Source organism: Oncorhynchus mykiss, chromosome 28, assembly GCF_057628025.1.
Source record: "Oncorhynchus mykiss isolate SJ-2025 chromosome 28, ASM5762802v1, whole genome shotgun sequence".
NCBI classification, from domain to species: Eukaryota; Metazoa; Chordata; class Actinopteri; order Salmoniformes; family Salmonidae; genus Oncorhynchus; species Oncorhynchus mykiss.
Window position 1 is genome coordinate 26229083 of NC_143049.1, and position 18870 is coordinate 26247952.

An 18870-nucleotide genomic window follows, 5' to 3' on the forward strand; every position below is an offset into this window, starting at 1 on the left:
TCTGACTAGACCAATGGAGACACACATGACCAGACTGATTAATAAGGAAATAAATAATACACCATAACCAGGGGCCAGAGTTTTTCGAGTTTTTCAAGCCACGTGAGTTACAACCATTGCTTCTTTGTTATCCCTTCTTTAAACTGGACTTCCCTACTGCTTTCAACACATACAGAATCGGTGCAGTGTGAATCATTATTTATTATTTAGAAGATCTCATAAAATTCCTATCAATCCTAGATACATAATTCAAGAAATAAAACATACATTCAGTGGGATAAAACATCAGCTAAAACACCTGCATCCTTTGTTTACCTCGTTTTCTATTATCATACAGTAATATGGCACATTACAGTCACTGAACTATTGGACATCAGCCTAAAGCTAAAGGAATGTGGGCTTTTGAATATATAGTACACATTAGCAGTAATACACAAATATGTAACTTGTGTACATTGATTCATACATTAGGTGAACTGTGCAAAGAACCTACAGTAAGACTGAAAGAGATCTCAGAAGGCACGCAGGTGGGTCATAAGCCGCAGTAACAACAGGATTTAAACCAACAGTCATATAGAAGAAGTAGAATACTTCATTGATCTCCTCTCCATACAGTCCACAAAAACCCAAGCTTTTTTTTGTTTAACCCAAGTAATTTCAAATAAGCTGTGTCCATTGTAGGAAGGAAAGTGTCCGCCTATGAGAAGAATATTACGCAATCAATGGTCTTGATGCATGGAGGTCAGGTCACTGGCCATAGACAACGTTACGAAGGGAAGATGATCCTCTGAAAACATAAAAGAACGAGCAGTCAGTCTTGGTGTTGGTGCTCTTTAAATATGAAACATATGCAATCAATAAAAAATAAGAATGACTAGCATTGTTCCCCAATAAATCAAATCTCTCTGCTTGGTAGAGAGATAATTAAAGTGGAACTTGAAATTCTAAAAAAGTTAAATAAGGAGGGGAGTTCCTAATATGGATGCCGTACTTTACACTCCACACACGATATGGCAGACAATAACATGGCAGTGGTAGCTAGTACTGGTTTCTGTGACTACATACTTCCATGTTATGCTCAGTCTGTCCTCTCTAGCTCTCTCTGAACTCCTTGATGCTCTTGGCCTGGTTACTGTCGGGCTTCATCATATCGTTCTTCTTGTTGCCGTCAAAGTTGCCACACAGGCCGCCCACCCTCCTCTTGTAGGTGTGGGGCAGGATGATCTCTACAGAAAGTAAGCACATGGATATCAGTTTACTGCAATACATAAACCAGTTTGCTGTATGTCATGAAGCAGTTTGCTGCTGACTGAATACCATAAAGCAGTTTACTGTTTAAACTGCATATCATAAAGCAGTTTACTGTATATCATAAAGTAGTTTACTGTATATAATAAAGCAGTTTACTGTATATCATAAAGAAGTTTACTGTATAGTAAAAGCAGTTTATATCATAAAGAGGTTAACCGCATGTCATAAAGCAGTTTAAACCAGAATGCATATCATAAAGCAGTTTACATCATAAAGCCATTTAATGCATATCATAAAGCAGTTTACTATATTTCACCTTTATTTAACTAGGCAAGTCAGTTAAGAACAAATTCTTAGTTTCAACGGCCTAGGAACAGTGGGGCAGAACGACAGATTTGTACCTTGTCAGCTTGGGGATTTGAACTTGCAACCTTGTGGTTACTAGTCCAACGCTCTAACCACTAGGCCACCCGGCCACCCTGCCACCCCTATCATAAAGCAGTTTACTGCATACCATAAAGCAGTTTACTGCATATCATAAGGCAGTTTAATGCATATCATAAAGCAGTTTACTGTATATCATAAAGCAGTTTACTGCATATCATAAGGCAGTTTAATGCATATCATAAAGCAGTTTACTGTATATCATAAAGCAGTTTACTGCATATCATAAAGCAGTTTACTGTATATCATAGACGTCACGACTTCTGCCGAAGTCGTTGCCTCTCCTTGTTCGGGCGGTGCTCGGCGTTCGACGTCACCGGTCTTCTAGCCATCATTTATCCTTTTTTCATTTTCCATTGGTTTTGTCTTGTCTTCCCACACACCTGTTTTCAATCCCATTCATTACCTGTTGTGTATTTAACCCTCTGTTTCCCCTCATGTCTTTGTCAGAGATTGTTTTATTGTCAGTGTAGTGTGATTGTTGTATAGGTGCGCGTCGGGTCCTCGTACCCATGTTTGTGTGTTTATGTACATTTAGTGTTATGGAGCATACTCCGTGGACTTTATTAAAAGACTCCATTTTACACTCCATTTGACTCTCCTGCGCCTGACTTCCCTGCCACCTATTACACCTACGCATGACAATAAAGCAGTTTACTGTATATCATAATGCAGTTTACTGTATATCATAAAGCAGTTTACTGCATATCATAAAGCAGTTTACTGCATATCATAAAGCAGTTTACTGTATATCATAAAGCAGTTTACTGTATATCATAATGCAGTTTACTGCATATCATAAAGCAGTTTACTGTATATCATAAAGCAGTTTACTGCATATCATAAAGCAGTTTACTGTATATCATAAAGCAGTTTACGGTATATCATAAAGCAGTTTACTGTATATCATAATGCAGTTTACTGCATATCATAAAGCATACATTGCACATCTATAGCATATCGTAAACATTACACAGATGTGTTTGGATTGATATGTTGTCTTGTTACCACATTTTCACCAAAATATGAAAAAAGGTGTCAGCTATGATAATAGTATGATTATATTATCTGTCCACAGATAAAGCCATATTGTGTGGTCTGTACAGCTGTCTTACTGTCCTATCATAAGAGAGACTACTGAGATGGCTGTACTATAACAGTGGTGTTACCTGCTCTGCTGTCTCCATCAAACTCCACGGAGAGGCCAAAGTCTGTCTTCAGGTAGATACGAGAGGAACGCTCCAGAATCCTCAGACCACCTGCTGGTGAGACAGGGGCACGGGTGCTCCTACCGTCCAGCTAGAGAGAGGGAGAGAAAGAGAACAAGCGAAGAAGTGACAATATTAGTAAACAAAATAATATGCATTCCTCTGAAGTTCAGAGTGTACTACAACCCTGTCATGAACCATTTATTTGATACTGCACAGATAAGGCTCAACCAGTGCCCGAGCGACTGCTCTTTTGCCCTCCTATGAAAAAGTGCCCTTGCAGCTTGTGGATTTTTGGAATTTTAGGAATTACTTTTGAATTATATTTTGAATCTCTTCATTTTTAGTAACATTGTTAAATGCAACAGATTGCACATCAATCTAGATAATTTCTTAAACTCTTGAATCTCAGAATATTATACCCCTCCCCGCCCTCCCGCCCCAGATTGCACTCGTCTGACTTGCATGCAGTGGCTACCGGCTGCAGGCACCAGACGGGGAGACTTGAATACTGGTAGGAGGCTACTTTAGAGTTGGGTCTGTTTCCCACTGTTAGGGACAAAGAATGGGGCAATCTGACTGCTTGTTAGTAAGAGGCAGATTATTATTATTATTTATTTCACCTTTATTTAACCAGGTAGGCTAGTTGAGAACAAGTTCTAATTTACAACTGCGACCTGGCCAAGATAAAGCAAAGCAGTGTGAACAGACAACACAGAGTTACACATGGAGTAAACAATTAACAAGTCATTAACACAGTAGAAAAAAAGAAAAAAAAGAGTCTATATACATTGTGTGCAAAAGGCATGAGGAGGTAGGCAAATAATTACAATTTAGCAGATTAACACTGGAGTGATAAATGATCAGATGGTCATGTGCAGGTAGAGATACTGGTGTGCAAAAGACCAGAAAAGTAAATAAATAAAAACAGTATGGGGATGAGGTAGGTAAATTGGTTGGGCTATTTACCGATGGACTATGTACAGCTGATTCGATTGGTTAGCTGCTCAGATAGCAGATGTTTAAAGTTGGTGAGGGAGATAAAAGTCTTCAACTTCAGCGATAGATGTCAGCAACAGAACAAACTTAAATGAAATCAAATCAAATGTAGTTTTTGTTTGCCTTTCTTTATTTTGAGCATCTGCCCTCCCAATGGGCTGTGCATGGTTTTGCCACACGAGCTCACACATCTCATGTGTATTTACAGTTTTCTATACTATTCTACGCTATCTCATTCACTTAATAATGCTGACGTATGTTGTGTAATTTGTTAGATATTACCTGTTACCTGCACTGTTGGAGCTAGAAGCACAAGCATTTCGCTACAACAGGAATAATATCTGCTAATCATGTGTGTGTGACCAATACACTTTGATTTGTAACAATTCTAACACCTAGACAGAGATAATGTTTTAGAGAGGTGTTCAATATGACATGGGGCAACTGATTACAAAACACTGAGGATGAAAAACCCTAGAAAGACCGCTATAAATAATGTATAAAGAGAAGTACAGGCTATGAATTGCCTTATACTGTACTTGTCATGTTACGTAATGTATATGTCCAGAATACTTACAACAAGTTTCCTGTTGTTTCTGAACTCCACTGTGTGGTTATAGACTCTGATCTTCAGTCCTCTGAATCGCAGACGGTTGTCGTTCTCTTTGCTGTGATCATGGCTGTCTTCATTGCTGTCCCTTTCCTTGCTGTCTTTATGCTTGTCATCCTCATCCTTGCTGTTACCATGACGACTGCCACCATGTCTACTGTCCCCATGACTGTCAACACCATCCTGGTTGACGATCTCAATGATGGCCTCGATGTAGACATCTTGCTGGTTCTTGGACAGGCCTGTGGTCTGGACCAGAATGTAGGAGTTTCTGCTGTCAAAGTCATGCTTCATGTTGTCAAAAGTTCTGTACTCTGGCTCTCCATTGATAGAGCACTCACTGAAGTCTGGAAGGCAACAGTAGGGACATCATTAGTGCATAGGCATAGCCGCGGGAAGTAGGGGTGCAGCCCCCTAAAAATCACAATAAAAACAATTAAATATATAAATATAACTTAAAAAAAAAAAAAAGAATCCCAGAAGTAGTGCACTGGGCCTGGAGTAAGATATAGCCATCTGTAGCATGGGAAAACATTTGTACAGCGCATTGAGCAGGTCAAGTGTGGCCTATACCTGTTGACTTGCAGAAATACTGTCCGGCTTCATTCTGAAAACAGACAGTATCCTCATCACACCCATTTTCATCGTCGCAGTCAATCTCCCCCACACCGTCGCCTTCATCACACTCACACTTTTGATGGCAGTGCTCAGTGTACCAGTTCTCTTTAAACTGAAATCAAATAGATCATTAAAGTAATTACACTGCACATGTTACACATATAACTAGGTAGCTACATCTAAAAACAGTTTAGAATTTTGTGCTGGGTTACTCACATTATGACTGTTGCCATTGCTGCCTACACAGCCACACTGCTGGATGGGCACACACACCCTCTGTTTGAGAACAAAGCCGTCGTCACATACACAACCCTGTACACAGGGCTCATCAGCACGGCAGTCAGGAGGGCCGTGGAGGTGCTTACAGGTGGGCTGGCAGGCGGAGATGCAGGAGATGTAATGGCTGTTCTTTAGGCAAGATGGCGCTAGAGAGAAAATAACAAATACGATGTTGAGTGTAAAGAATATGTATCACATATGTATCACACTGACTGCAAGTATAAGTACAGAGATTACATTTCCCTTGTACTTAGTGTTTTTCCGTTTTGAAAAGACAGATTGTATAAAACTTGTTTTAAAGGAGGGGTATGTGATGAATGAAGATTGTAACTTTGTGCTATCGAAGGACACAAAGACTTACTTGGTCTTGCTGTGGTGGGCGGTTGTGGTCTTGCATTTGTTGGTCTTGGTGGTCGTGGTCTTTCAGTTGTTGGTTGTAGGGTTTGTGGTCTTTCTGTTGTTGGTCTAGGTGGTCTTGGTCTTTCAGTTGTTGGTCTTGGTGGTCGTAGTCTTTCAGTTGTTGGTCTTAGTGGTCGTAGTCTTTCAGTTGTTGGTCTTGGGGGTTGTGGTCTTTCAGTTGTTGGTCTTGGTAGTCGTGGTCTTTCAGTTGTTGGTCTTGGTAGTCGTGGTCTTTCAGTTGTTGGTCTATGTTGTCGTGGTCTTTCAGTTGTTGGTCTTAGAGGTTGTGATCTATCAGTTGTTGGCATTGGTGGTTGTGGTCTTTCAGTTGTTGGTCTAGGTGGTTGTGGTCTTTCAGTTGTTGGTCTTGGTGTTTCTGGTCTAGCAGTTGTTGGTCTTGGTGTTTCTGGTCTTGCAGTTCTTGGTCTTGGTGTTTCTGGTCTTTCAGTTGTTGGTCTTGGTGTTTCTGGTCTAGCAGTTGTTGGTCTTGGTGTTTCTGGTCTTTCAGTTCTTGGTCTTGGTGTTTGTGATCTTGCAGTTGTTGGTCTTGGTGTTTCTGGTCTTGCAGTTGTTGGTCTTGGTGTTTCTGGTCTTTCAGTTGTTGGTCTTGGTGTTTCTGGTCTATCAGTTGTTTGTCTAAGTGGTCGTGATCTTTCAGTTGTTGGTCTAGGTGGTCTTCGTCTTTCATTTGTTGGTCTAGGTGGTTGTGGTCTTTCAGTTGTTGGTCTTGGTGTTTCTGGTCTTTCAGTTGTTGGTCTTGGTGTTTCTGGTCTATCAGTTGTTGGTCTAGGTGATTGTGATCTTTCAGTTGTTGGTCTAGGTGGTCTTCGTATTTCAGTTGTTGGTCTAGGTGGTTGTGGTCTTTCAGTTGTTGGTCTTGGTGTTTCTGGTCTAGCAGTTGTTGGTTTTGGTGTTTTTGGTCTTGCAGTTCTTGGTCTTGGTGTTTCTGGTCTTTCAGTTGTTGGTCTTGGTGTTTCTGGTTTAGCAGTTGTTGGTCTTGGTGTTTCTTGTCTTTCAGTTGTTGGTCTTGGTGTTTCTGATCTTGCAGTTGTTGGTCTTGGTGTTTCTGGTCTTGCAGTTGTTGGTCTTGGTGTTTCTGGTCTTGCAGTTGTTGGTCTTGGTGTTTCTGGTCTTTCAGTTGTTGGTCTTGGTGTTTCTGGTCTATCAGTTGTTGGGCTAGGTGGTCGTGATCTTTCAGTTGTTGGTCTAGGTGGTCTTCGTCTTTCATTTGTTGGTCTAGGTGGTTGTGGTCTTTCAGTTGTTGGTCTTTGTGTTTCTGGTCTTTCAGTTGTTGGTCTTGGTGTTTCTGGTCTATCAGTTGCTGGTGGTTGTAGCCTAGTTGTTGTGGGTGGTTCAGGTCTTGTAGTAGTTGGAGCTGGTGCAGTGGTGGACTTGTCCACTGGAGGGAGAACAGGTTTCTCTGTTGGTGTTGGTGGCTTAATCAAGTCTAGAAGATAAAATAATATCTATATTATGACAATGACCCTAAACATGGTTGTGTTTTTGACCAATATGAACTATAGAGGGAGTGACCCTTACCTGCACATCGCCCACGATGCAGAGATACATCATCTATAGTTACATCGGACTGATCAGTGGTGCCTCTGTGGCCCTCGAAGATGATCTGAGATCAAAGTAAATTAATTCAGGGGAAAAATTCATAATAGAAAATTGATATATAACAAACAGGTAAAGTAAACACATTTTGTCAAAAGGACCTCTGGATGAACGAGCTAGTCTTTAAATTACAACATACAGGGTGGAAAAGGCCAGGGGCTACACCAAGACCAAGGTCACACCACTACCTGGAAAGGTCCAGTGGTCATCAGATCCACCTGAGCCCGTTGCCATGAGTCTCCCTGGTTGTTCTTCTTCCCCCACACCTCATCCACATAGCGGCCTTGGAGCAGGTAGACGTGCAGACCCATGGTCTCGGCCGAGCCAGACATGTGGTACCAGAACTGCAGACACTGAGGACCGGGGTCAGAACACTCAGAGCTGAGGAGGCGAGCCGTGTCTCCGTTAGACACACTGTTGGCCTCGATGTATAAGTAGTGACCAAATGGACCTGCCGATTATAGGTGAGAATAGATTAGATAAGATTAGAGATGGGGTCACAGGGCCTCCTGAGTGGCGCAGACCCGGGTTTGATCCCGGGTGCTAAGAAGCGGTTAGGCGGGTCATGTTTCAGAGGACCATTGACCCAACCTTTGCCTCACGAGCCCATTGGGAAGTTGCAGCGATGAGACAAGATTGAAAAAGGGGGTAAAAAAATAAAAAAAGAGGTGGGGTCACATGAAATTCCTTTAGATTTAATTAGGGGTTCTAACAGCAATGGGACAGGTCAGCTTGTTTATGTAAGGGTGTAGGTCTAACGATATAGCCATTGAGGTTAATTGAGCAAAAAGAATAGTTGAGTCTTTCAATCCAATTTGGACTTTCAGGTCCGTTGTTTGAGTTTCGGAGATTTAGCAACCATTACAATGCATTAAAAAGCATTGCAATGTCCAACAATAAGCATATTGGCGCACATTCAGGCGGTAGCCCCGACCGGGACTGAAACCTGGGTCCAGTGACTGTCAAGCCAAACACATCCTACGAACACCTACTTCCTTTTGTGTGGTCAGCTGATGGCCCAGTCATGGCAGTGGGGGTGGAGCCACTGTGCCTTGTCCAATCAAAAACGTCTGTCATAAGCTGGGTAAAACCGCAGAGGTCCTGCTCGAAAGCGCAATCAAGGTTGCAGACTGAACGGGGAACATTAGGAACATTTGTAAATGTCAACATGAGTCTAAAATGTTAACATATCATTCTGAAATATCTTTCCATAAGAAAATGTGTCTATAGATGTTATGTACCTGGGTGTGGGGCAACTCCTCCATCAACTGAGGAAGGAACTGAAGCTCCACTAATACCACCAATCGAAGAACCTGCCAGAGGAAGAAAAGGAGTGACATTGGTCATAAAGGGTGAACGTTTTCTTATCTGACATTCAGGGATTAGATAAAGTATGTGTCCCTATGATAATTAAAAACTCACCTGAGCATGATTCATAGTGGATGGAGACGTCATCAAATGCCACATCAGACCGAGGGTCAGAGCCTCGTATTCCCTCCATGATGATCTGAAACAGAGACATTTTGTGTTGGATGAAAAACAATCCCCCCTCTCTTTATAAAAATCACAATCTTTTCACACTAGTTAACCCTCTTAAACCTCTGTGACTTTCTCCTACCTTGAATGACCCATCGATTATAATATCCACTTCTGCCGGATACCATGTGGAGCCCTGGTTGTTGGCTTTGGACCACAGTTTTTTGTTTCTGTTGTGCTGGTCAAGCTGGTAGACATTGAGAGCCATGGCTGTGGCCTGTCCGTACATGTGGTACCAGAAGCGCAGGCAGTATTTGCCCGGCCCGTTTTGGCACTTAGGGCTCATCATACGGGCAGAGTCTCCGTGGTAAACACCGTCACCCTCAATGTACATGTAGGAGCCACCTGACCAACAAACACCGCAGACACACTTTAACATCACGACTCACAGCATATTAGCTCTGAAATGGCTTGCTTCCATGGTGTCTATGGTATCTTCTATGTAGACAGGTATTTATATATATATATAACTATCTGTACAAGTCGATAGGCTACAACCATGTATTGACGCATTCATTGAATAATGCATTCATTGAATAACAGTGACTGATGCACATTTGAACATTGAGATTGGATCTGGGTGTGTAAGATATTGGTCGTTTCAGATATTTTTTTCTCACAACCATGTAACCTCTCACCTCCTGTGGTATGGTCTTGGGTTGGCCCTGTGAGGTCAGATGGGGTTGGGCCTCTCAGTCTCCTCCAATCAAAACTGTCCTGAATAATTTGCTCCCACCCACACTCGCTCTTGTCAAAGTTGCAGTCTAGAGGACAAACTGTAGGAGGCAGAACCATAGAAAAAGCTGTCATCAAATGAACCAGATGGTATAAAAGGCATGGAAACGCTGCCATTGATCAATTTGATACAAAAATAATATGGTCAAGGTTCTTACGTTCCTTGTCAGGTGTAGTAACTGGTGGTATTGTGGGAGGGCCAGGGAGACTATCTACAAAGATAAGACAGACAGCAAAGTTTTTCACAGGAACACATTGGACAAGCCTCAGGTTCAAGTGGATGTGAGGGAGGGCAATGTAAGAGAAGTAGGGCGGAGGGGAGGAGGGAAAAAAGGGCAGGAATTAGGGATGAAAAAGGGGAAGGAAAATAAAAATGGAGTAAGGAATGAAGGATCCAAGTTGAAGACTACAGCAAAAAAGCTAAGTGTACGATGATGGATGAGGTGAGCAAACTCCATCCAATCATGGTACGGTGTTCCTATTAGGATAGCCTCACCGTAGTAGTGGGTCCATAACCAAATATAAATTACATTAAAACCTGAAGATGGCCTCTAAACTCAATACATCATCATCATTACGAAAACAACACCATCAAAAAACACTCACCACAGGCGGTGTTGTTCCACCAGGGAGGCAGGGTCACATTGGCCACTTCGCAGGTGGTCACATAGGACCTCAGGGAGTCACATGTCACATGCATGTTCCCGCCGGAGGCACAGTGGTCGGACATACAGCTGTCGATGTAGGGTGTGGGGTGGACGAAGGGGTGGCAGGGCTTGAAGGCTTCGCGCAGCAGTTTGGAACACTCCCGGTAGCCCTGTTCGTCCAAATGAGAGTCACATGGTTGGGGGGCAGGGGGGGAGGCAACACATCTAGGGTAGAAGGGAAAGGAGAGGAGATCAGTGGTGGACTGGATTTGTTCATAGAATAGTGTTGATGACACAACCATGGTTCCGCATTTCATATTATGCACCGGATATGGTCATTAACTACGAACCAAATGACCATTGTACGTTACCGTTATGGTTTAAAACAATTAACCCACTCACCGATCGTCTTCCGGACTATTCACTCTCCAGCTGTTGGCGAACGTGACCACGTTGGTCTCGGGTTTGGTGCCGTTAGGGGTCAGGAAGTCATCCCCCTGGTCATCGGAGTAGGTACCACAAAGGCCGCACATCTTACCCTTGTAGCGCTCGTCCAGCTGCAGGAAAAGCCTGCTCTGGTCGTCCAGCAGCATCCGAAGGCCAAAAGTCGTCTCCATGACAGTGTACTGCTTCTTCTTGTACAGCTTCACCTCGCCGTATGTGCCATTTACTGTAACAGGAAGATGCTGCCAAACATGGTTCACCTACAGTGGAGAGTAGGGAGGGTAGAGTAGAGTAAGGTAGAGTAGAGCCAAGTAAAATAGATGACAGTAGAACTGAACTGAATTAAATTGAATTGTTGTTGGAGTAATGTACAGTACCAGTCAAAAGTTAGGACACACCTACTCATTCAAGGGGTTTTCTTTATTTTTTACTATTTTCTACATTGTAGAAAAATAGTGAAGACATCAAAACTATGAAATAACACATATGGAATCATGTAGTAACCCAAAAACTGTTAAACAAATCAAAATATATTTTAAATTATTCAAAGTAGCCACCATTTGCCTTGATGACAGCTTTGCACACACTTGCCATTCTCTCAACCAGCTTCATGAGGTAGGAATGCATTTCAATTAACAGGTGTGCCTAGTTAAAAGTTAATTCATGCGTTTGGGACAATCAGTTGTGTTGTGACAAGGTTGGGGTGTTATACAGAAGATAGCCATATTTGGTAAAAGACCAAGTCCATATTATGGCAAGAACAGCTCAAATATGGCAAGAACAGCTCATCATTACTTCAAGGCATGAAGGTCATTCAATCCATAACATTTCAATAATTTTTAAAGTTTCTTCAAGTGCAGGCGCAAAAACCATCAAGTGCTATGATGAAACTGGCTCTCATGAGGACCGCCACAGGAAAGGAAGACCCAGAGTTACCTGTGCTGCAGAGGATAAGTTCATTAGAGTTACCAGCCTCAGAAATTGCAGCACAAATAAATGCTTCACAGAGTTCAAGTAACAGACATATCTCAACATCAACTGTTCAGAGGAGAATCAGGCCTTCATGGTTGAATTGCTGCAAAGAAACCACTAATAAGCGACACCAATAACAAGAAGAGACTTGCTTGGGCCAAGAAACACGAGCAAAGGACATTAGACGGGTGGAAATCTGTCCTTTGGTCCAATGAGTCCAAATTTGCTATTTTTGATTCCAACCGCCTTGTCTTTGTGAGATGCAGAGTAGATGAACGGATGATCTCTGCATGTGTGGTTCCCACCGTGAAGCATGGAGGAGGTGTGATGGTTTGGGGGTGCTTTACTGGTGACACTGTCAGTGATTTATTTAGAATTCAAGGCACACTTAACCAGCATGGCTACCACAACATTCTGCAGCGATTTGCCATCCTATCTGGTTAGAGCTTAGTGGGACTATCATTTGTTTTTAACGGAACAATGACCCAACACACCTCCAGGCTGTGTAATGGCTATTTGACCAAGAAGGAGAGTGGTGGAGTGCTGCATCAGATGACATGGCCTCCACAATCACCCGACTTCAAGTTGGAGTTGGACCGCAGAGTGAAGGAAAAGCAGCATATGTGGGAACGCCTTCAAGACTGTTGGAAAAGCATTCCAGGTGAAGCTGGTTGAGAGAATGCCAAGAGTGTGTTATATATGGGGGATACAATCTTCCCAGGTCTTCAGATTTTGCTGCGAGGATGCAGAGTCATTAGATCATTCATTTTGGTACTGTCCATATGTAGCTCGTTTTTGGTCACAGGTCCAGGAATGGCTGAAGAATTGCAACATTTACCAAGAGCTAACGCTGCAGATAGCAATACTGGGTGATTTGAAAAGTCATAGTCAATCGATCAATAATATAATCAATATTTTAGCAAAAATGTTTATCTTTAATTTACAATCTGTAGAAACTATGAGAATAGAAAAGTTCAGTAATTTTGTGAAACATCACAGCACAGTTGATAAATATATGTTTTAAGAGATATATGGGAGGGGCTGAATGGAGCTGATGGGTGGGACTAATAACAACAAGATAACCAATGTAAAACATACGGGGTATGTAAAATGTATATAGGTTCAGAACTTTTGTGAAATAGCACAGTTACAAATATATGGCAAATAGAAATCAAACTGGATGGACATCAGAAATAGAGGAAGGTCAGGACTAAAAACAAAGAAAATATAACTACTGTAAAAATAGATTGTGTCTGTAAAATGTATATAGTATGAATGAGCTGGAAGTAGAAGCCTAAGTGTTATTGTTGGTTAGTTGACTCCAATTGGGGGAGGGGTGGTAGGATTTGCAGGGAATAATAAAGGAAGCTATATTCTTAGAAAAAGTGAGTATATGTATATATGTACATGTGTCTGTGCATATATGTGTATATGTATGAATGTTCATACAGTTGAAGTGGGAAGTTGAAATGCACCTAGACTGGAGTCATTAAAACATTGTTTTTCAACCACTCCACAAATTTCTAGTTAACAAACTATGGTTTTGGCAAGTCGGTTAGGACATCTACTTTGTGCATGACACAAGTAATTTTTCCAACAGTTGTTTACAGACATATTATTTCACATATAATTCACTGTATCACAATTCCAGTTCACTATTATTCTACAATGTAGAAAATAGTCAAAATAATGAAAAGCCTTTGAATGAGTAGGTGTGTCCAAACTTTTGACTGGTACTGTATGTCTCCACCATCTCACAGGACAAATTGTAGACACTAAAGTACACTGAATTGTCACAAATACAAATGAAGACATATAATGGATAGGCATAGTTAGATTCTGCACTACTAGTCTGCATAACGTTTATTTGACCTGTCATGCCAAAGCAATACAGAACAGTGGGGAAGGCTAGTGGGAATCCAGTGGGTCAGCAATGCATGCTAATGTAATCACAACAAGTAAAGAAAGATTATTCACAATGTTGTAGTTTTCATGCTTACTGTGGCACTGTAGTTTTGCATTTTCACATGCAGACCGCTTGTCTCCAGAACCACTGCGCCCAGCTTGGCACTGCTCTCGTTTCTGGGGTTCCAGTTCTGGCCCGTCACTGAGAACTGGACAAGTGTGTCCCCGCCGCAAGTCTTGGCCAAGGTATAGCTGCAGCCCCCCTGGAAGGTGTATGCCTTGCCGTCAAAGGTGATGTAGTGAGGGTCTCCGTAGACGTGGCAGGTGGCCGGGCTGGAGAGGAAGCAACCGTTGACCCCCTCCTTGACCTTGCACACCTCGTCGGCCGCGCAGGAGGAAGCAGCACACTGGAGTCTGTCCCCACCCATACACTGGCACACATGATTACACTCACCTCCCATGAACGTCTCTCCTCTCTAGAAAAGGGTGAAGAAAAGAGTGATGAACACCAACATTCTCTGTGTGTGCTGTCTGTCTGTCTGTCTGTCTGTCTGTCTGTCTGTCTGTCTGTCTGTCTGTGTGTGTGTGTGTGTGTGTGTGTGTGTGTGTTAACATTCCCTACTTCATAGTGTTCTCCCTTTATCCAGCAGCCGCAGTCCTCTGCAGGTACACAACTCCCCCCGCTGAGCTTGAAGCCTGGGTCACACACACACCTCTCCTCACACCTCCCACACACCCCTTGATTATCCATGCTGGAGCAGACCTCAGGGCAGCCCTTAGCACAGGCATTGTAGTGGCTGTTCGCACCACACTCCAGGGCTGGGGGAGGAAGAGAGAGAGAGATATGAGACAAAAGTCTGGTCATGGTGTAAAAGAGGGCTATCACCACCACCAACATCATCATTATCATCATCGTCATCAAGTTCTCTCCAACTTCACCAGTTAATAAGAGCAAACTGTTTACTACAACAGGAAGGTGAAAAGAGGAAACCATAAAACAACTTACGACACATAGTCGAGGTCCTCCAGGCTGGTACGAGCACCCCGGCCTTGAGACACATATCGGAGTAGGACTGCAGGGCTTCACACAGCACCTCTGGGTCACCATCTGCTCCACACATCTCCACCACACAGCTCCGGAAGTAGCTCTCTGCTCCCAGAACAGACTGGCAGCCAGAGAAAGGCCCATGCCTGGAGACCAGGGACCCACAGTATGGCTCGCTGGCATACTCCGCCTCCTCAGTTGGTTGACACTCAAGGGGGAGGACGGTCAAGTCACAGGCCTCGCTCTGCCAGTTCTGTCCGAATGTGGCAGAGTCTTCGGCCTCGGAACTGCCAGGTGTGTTGTAATCATCATCTCTCAGGTAGTTGAAGTTCCCACACATGCCACAGACTTTACCGGAGTACGATACGGGAACGGTGATATGGACAGCACCGGCGTCGTCGTAGGATACAAAAAGGTTGAAGTTTGTCTCCACAGCGACTGAAGCGGCGTTGCCTTGGATGTTGACAGTGCCACCATTGAGGCTCAGAGGGAGTTTCCTCCAAATGCCATTGACCTGGAAACATGATACAGATTAGTGTGCTTGAAAGACTTTGGTCTTTCTTTGCCGTTCCCACATCTATGTTAGTATGTAGTAAATATTTACTGGATCAAGGTGTTCAATACTTTGGAATAGGGGACAAATTAATGCCCTAATGGCCCATAAAACTTTGAAAACCTGATAAGGTTTCATATTATTGTACATTATTGTGTAACAGAACTTTGAACTCATCTGAACTTAGTTGTATTGTAAATACTTTTAAAGATATCAGTCAATGGAAACAGCAGATACAGTGAGCTCCAAAAGAATTGGGACAGTGACAGTGAAATGTTTTATTGTTTCGGCTCTGTACTTCAGCAGTTTGGATTTGCAATAATATAATGGTTATGAGGGTATTTCATCAATATGGGATTAACTGTTTAGAAATTACAGCACTTTTTGTACATAGTCCCCATATTTTAGGGGACCAAAAGTATTGGGACAAATTCACTTCTATGTATTTTAGGGTAGTAAAAAGTGAAGTATTTGGTCCTATATTCATAGCACACAATGACTACATCAAGCTTGTGACTGTAAACATTTGTTGGATGCTTTTGCTGTTTGTTTTGATTGTGTTTCAGATGATTTTGTGCCCAATAGAAATTAATGGTAAATAATGTATTGTGTTATTTTGGAGTCACTTATATTGTAAATAGTAATATAATATGTTTCTATACATTTCTACATTCTACATTGTGGATGCTACCATGATTACAGATATTCCTGAATGAATCGTGAATAATGATGATTGAGATGGTCATTGGCATTATTTGCATAAATGGCTGCATATTTGCATTTCCCAGGAGAGAAACACACCTTATCTGTGGCAATCTCAATGAAGAGATGTTCCCCCAGAAGTCCTGGGGTCACTGACACAAGGAGACGTGTGATGACTGATGAAAATGTGAATTGACTAAATGAATGTTACTGTGTGAATTAAATTGTCATGTTTGGTTTGTTTCAAGAGCTCATAAAGGGCTGCACATTTGGATATGTCTAACTGCATTGTATGTTTTCTGGTTGATGCATTTTTAAAGTGACTGGATTGAAATTGTATGTTGGGTTGATTGGTTATCAGGCACATTCCTGTTGTCTGGTCAGAACATTCCAATTCAATTGATTAGATTAGAATCTGGGTGTGTTGTTCCTGTATTTTGTTTTCACTAGCAAAGAGCTCAGAAATGTTAATTAAGGCTGGGGATGCGTTCCCGCTTGAATTTGGTTAAAAGGGCAGTGAATTCGCTCATACTTTGAGAACTTGCTACCAAGCTCCTGTGTGTATCAGATACACATCATTTCTTCTCTTATGGGTTATTCTGACCTGAAGACACGTGTAACAACTTTAAGTCTTAACCTATTGGTGATAGTTACTTACTCTGTGTTATTCTCTAATGTATCATGTATTTCATTTACACTGTAATTGTTGGATTGTCAATTATTTTGTGACTAATACATTCTAATTGTTGAATTGAGTAAATGCATTCCTCATTTTACAGAGTAATTCTTTGATTGACTATAAGCCTATAATGTAATAGGTCTATTGATAGTGGTTATATAAACTAAACACATATCACATGCTTGGGTACCACGTTGACATCCCCGATCTGCTGGCCTCAATAACTTAATGCTAGAACATTGGTTGCCAGGATTAGCTATTTGAATCTAGTCATAATAATTGCATAACGGTGCAAGTTAGACATTATAGTCATACTGAGTCGGTGATGCAATGATTCGCTATCTTGCTATTTCCTCCAGAGACCCACAGGGCCTGTTGCATTCATTCACATCATATTGGAGTCAGAATGATGACTGTAGTTTAGTATTATTAAACAGAATTTCTACTTAATGGTTGGATAATTTTTATACATCTACATAATGGTGACCCCTCATCCTCAGTCGATGGGGATTTCCACCAACCTACAACCTTGTTATTGTAATTGTAATTGATTATAACCAATAAACCATTATAACTTCAATGTAACAACCTACAAGGTACTCACCATGACCCGGTGGTTTTGTCTCTTGTACAGGGAGACCCTGAGGTTCTCCACTTCCACCTTGACCTGCTGAACAGCAGACACGGAGGAGTTCCCTCTCAGCTCATTCTTCACCTCCACACTGAAGTGGGACAGGGGTGTCTCAGAGGGCGCACACACCCGGGTCAGGACGTAGGTACAGGGTCCCACAAAGCGGAAGTTGGCCCCGTCAAAGGTGCTGTAGTGGGGGTTGCTGTGGACAGTACAGGTCCCTGAGAGAGAGAGAGAGAGAGAGAGAGAGAGAGAGAGAGAGAGAGAGAGAGAGAGAGAGAGAAAATGTAAAAATTTTAATACACTATTCTGTGTTTTGGCTTTTAATAAAGGTGTGTCTTTCTCCAAAGTTACTGTAGCAAGAAATTGGGGGTGTGGATGACACTGGAATTAAGGACGTGAACTGCACACAAGTGTAGCCTATAAGCCAGACTGATGAATAGGTTGCTAGTTCTACTGACAAAACCCATTTCTCCTTTTGCAATCATTGTGTTGTTTGAAAAAAAAACAGCAAAACAATGCTAAGCATTATTTGTTTTTAAAACTATTTCGCACCTGCATCTGTCCTGGTAACTGATGAGCTGTCACCTTCAATGCTGAAGGAAGAAAAACAACATCAGGATCAAATCAAAACATTGGAAGAGAAATGGATATCAAAGTAGAACACGTTGTTTGCCTGTCAATACATCAACATCCTAACCTCGATGTCATGGTGCTATCAGAGAACAAGTTGCAAACAAAAGTTCAGCATTAGTATTATTAATACTAACGTGGACATAATAAGGACTTAGACAGTAATCATAGAAGTGAGAAGACTGAGATGCAGCCAGAGAGAGAGAGAGAGGGGAGGGAAGAGGGAGCAGAAAAGAGACACACAAACACATAGAGCCCCAGTGTCCGATACCTATGCCAAGGCAGATGGATGGATGGATGGATGGAGGAAGGGAGGGAGGGAGGAAGGGAGGGAGGGAGGAAGGGAGTGTGTTGTAGGAGAAGGGAAAGTGATAGAGTGAGAGAGAGTAACTAAAAGTATGTTAGATGCTAGACATTAGACCAAGAGATACAGTATGATAGTGAGACCCACCTTGCGTTGGTTCCTGCCTGTAGCAGGCAGAGGAGAGCTGCTGTAGCCACCAACCCAGTGTAGGTGCCTCCTAGCATGGCTGTTCTCCTTGCTGTGGTCCCTTATGGAGGCTAGAGATAAAACACAGTTTGCACTCGTTGTACAGAGAGAGTGGAGAGTACTGAGTCTCCGAGTTTTGTCAGGTCTTAGTCGGATTCTGACTGGGAAGAGGAGAGCAGGCAGGCTTTTATAAGGGGGAAGCACACACCTGATAAGGTAAAACCCAGAGCAGTGGGCGGGTAAAGTAGAAAATGGGGGTGGTCAGGTGTATGGCGTCAAACAGACATTGAATTGACAAATTGATTGAGAAACAGTTACTATAAAGTGTGTCAGTCTCCAGGTCAGGGATTTAGTATAGGATCAAAGCTATGACATGGCTAGTAGACTACGCCACGCTGATTAGAGATTGATGATAATCAAAAGATGCTGTTTTATTATGCTTTTTTTCCACTTCTTAGGAGATAGGACCATAT

The 18870-nt window shown here is 42.3% G+C and overlaps 1 protein-coding gene across 1 annotated transcript; it reads right to left on the minus strand.

Annotated features, from left to right (window-relative positions):
* Nucleotides 1-26: 26 nt before the first annotated feature.
* LOC110508789 (uncharacterized) lies at nucleotides 27-18567 on the minus strand. Its single transcript, XM_036966783.2, has 23 exons — nucleotides 18359-18567; nucleotides 17830-17870; nucleotides 17248-17495; nucleotides 14671-15223; nucleotides 14287-14483; nucleotides 13760-14140; nucleotides 10746-11047; nucleotides 10303-10568; nucleotides 9855-9908; nucleotides 9600-9737; nucleotides 9044-9306; nucleotides 8848-8932; nucleotides 8667-8738; nucleotides 8418-8555; nucleotides 7614-7876; nucleotides 7348-7432; nucleotides 5771-7255; nucleotides 5347-5555; nucleotides 5086-5242; nucleotides 4480-4859; nucleotides 2865-2994; nucleotides 1066-1226; nucleotides 27-787 (listed from the first exon to the last, which is right to left on the minus strand). Exons 1-22 carry the CDS (start codon nucleotides 18433-18435, stop codon nucleotides 1093-1095), a joined length of 5658 nt encoding a protein of 1885 aa, XP_036822678.2. The 5' UTR covers nucleotides 18436-18567; the 3' UTR covers nucleotides 27-787; nucleotides 1066-1092.
* Nucleotides 18568-18870: the final 303 nt, after the last annotated feature.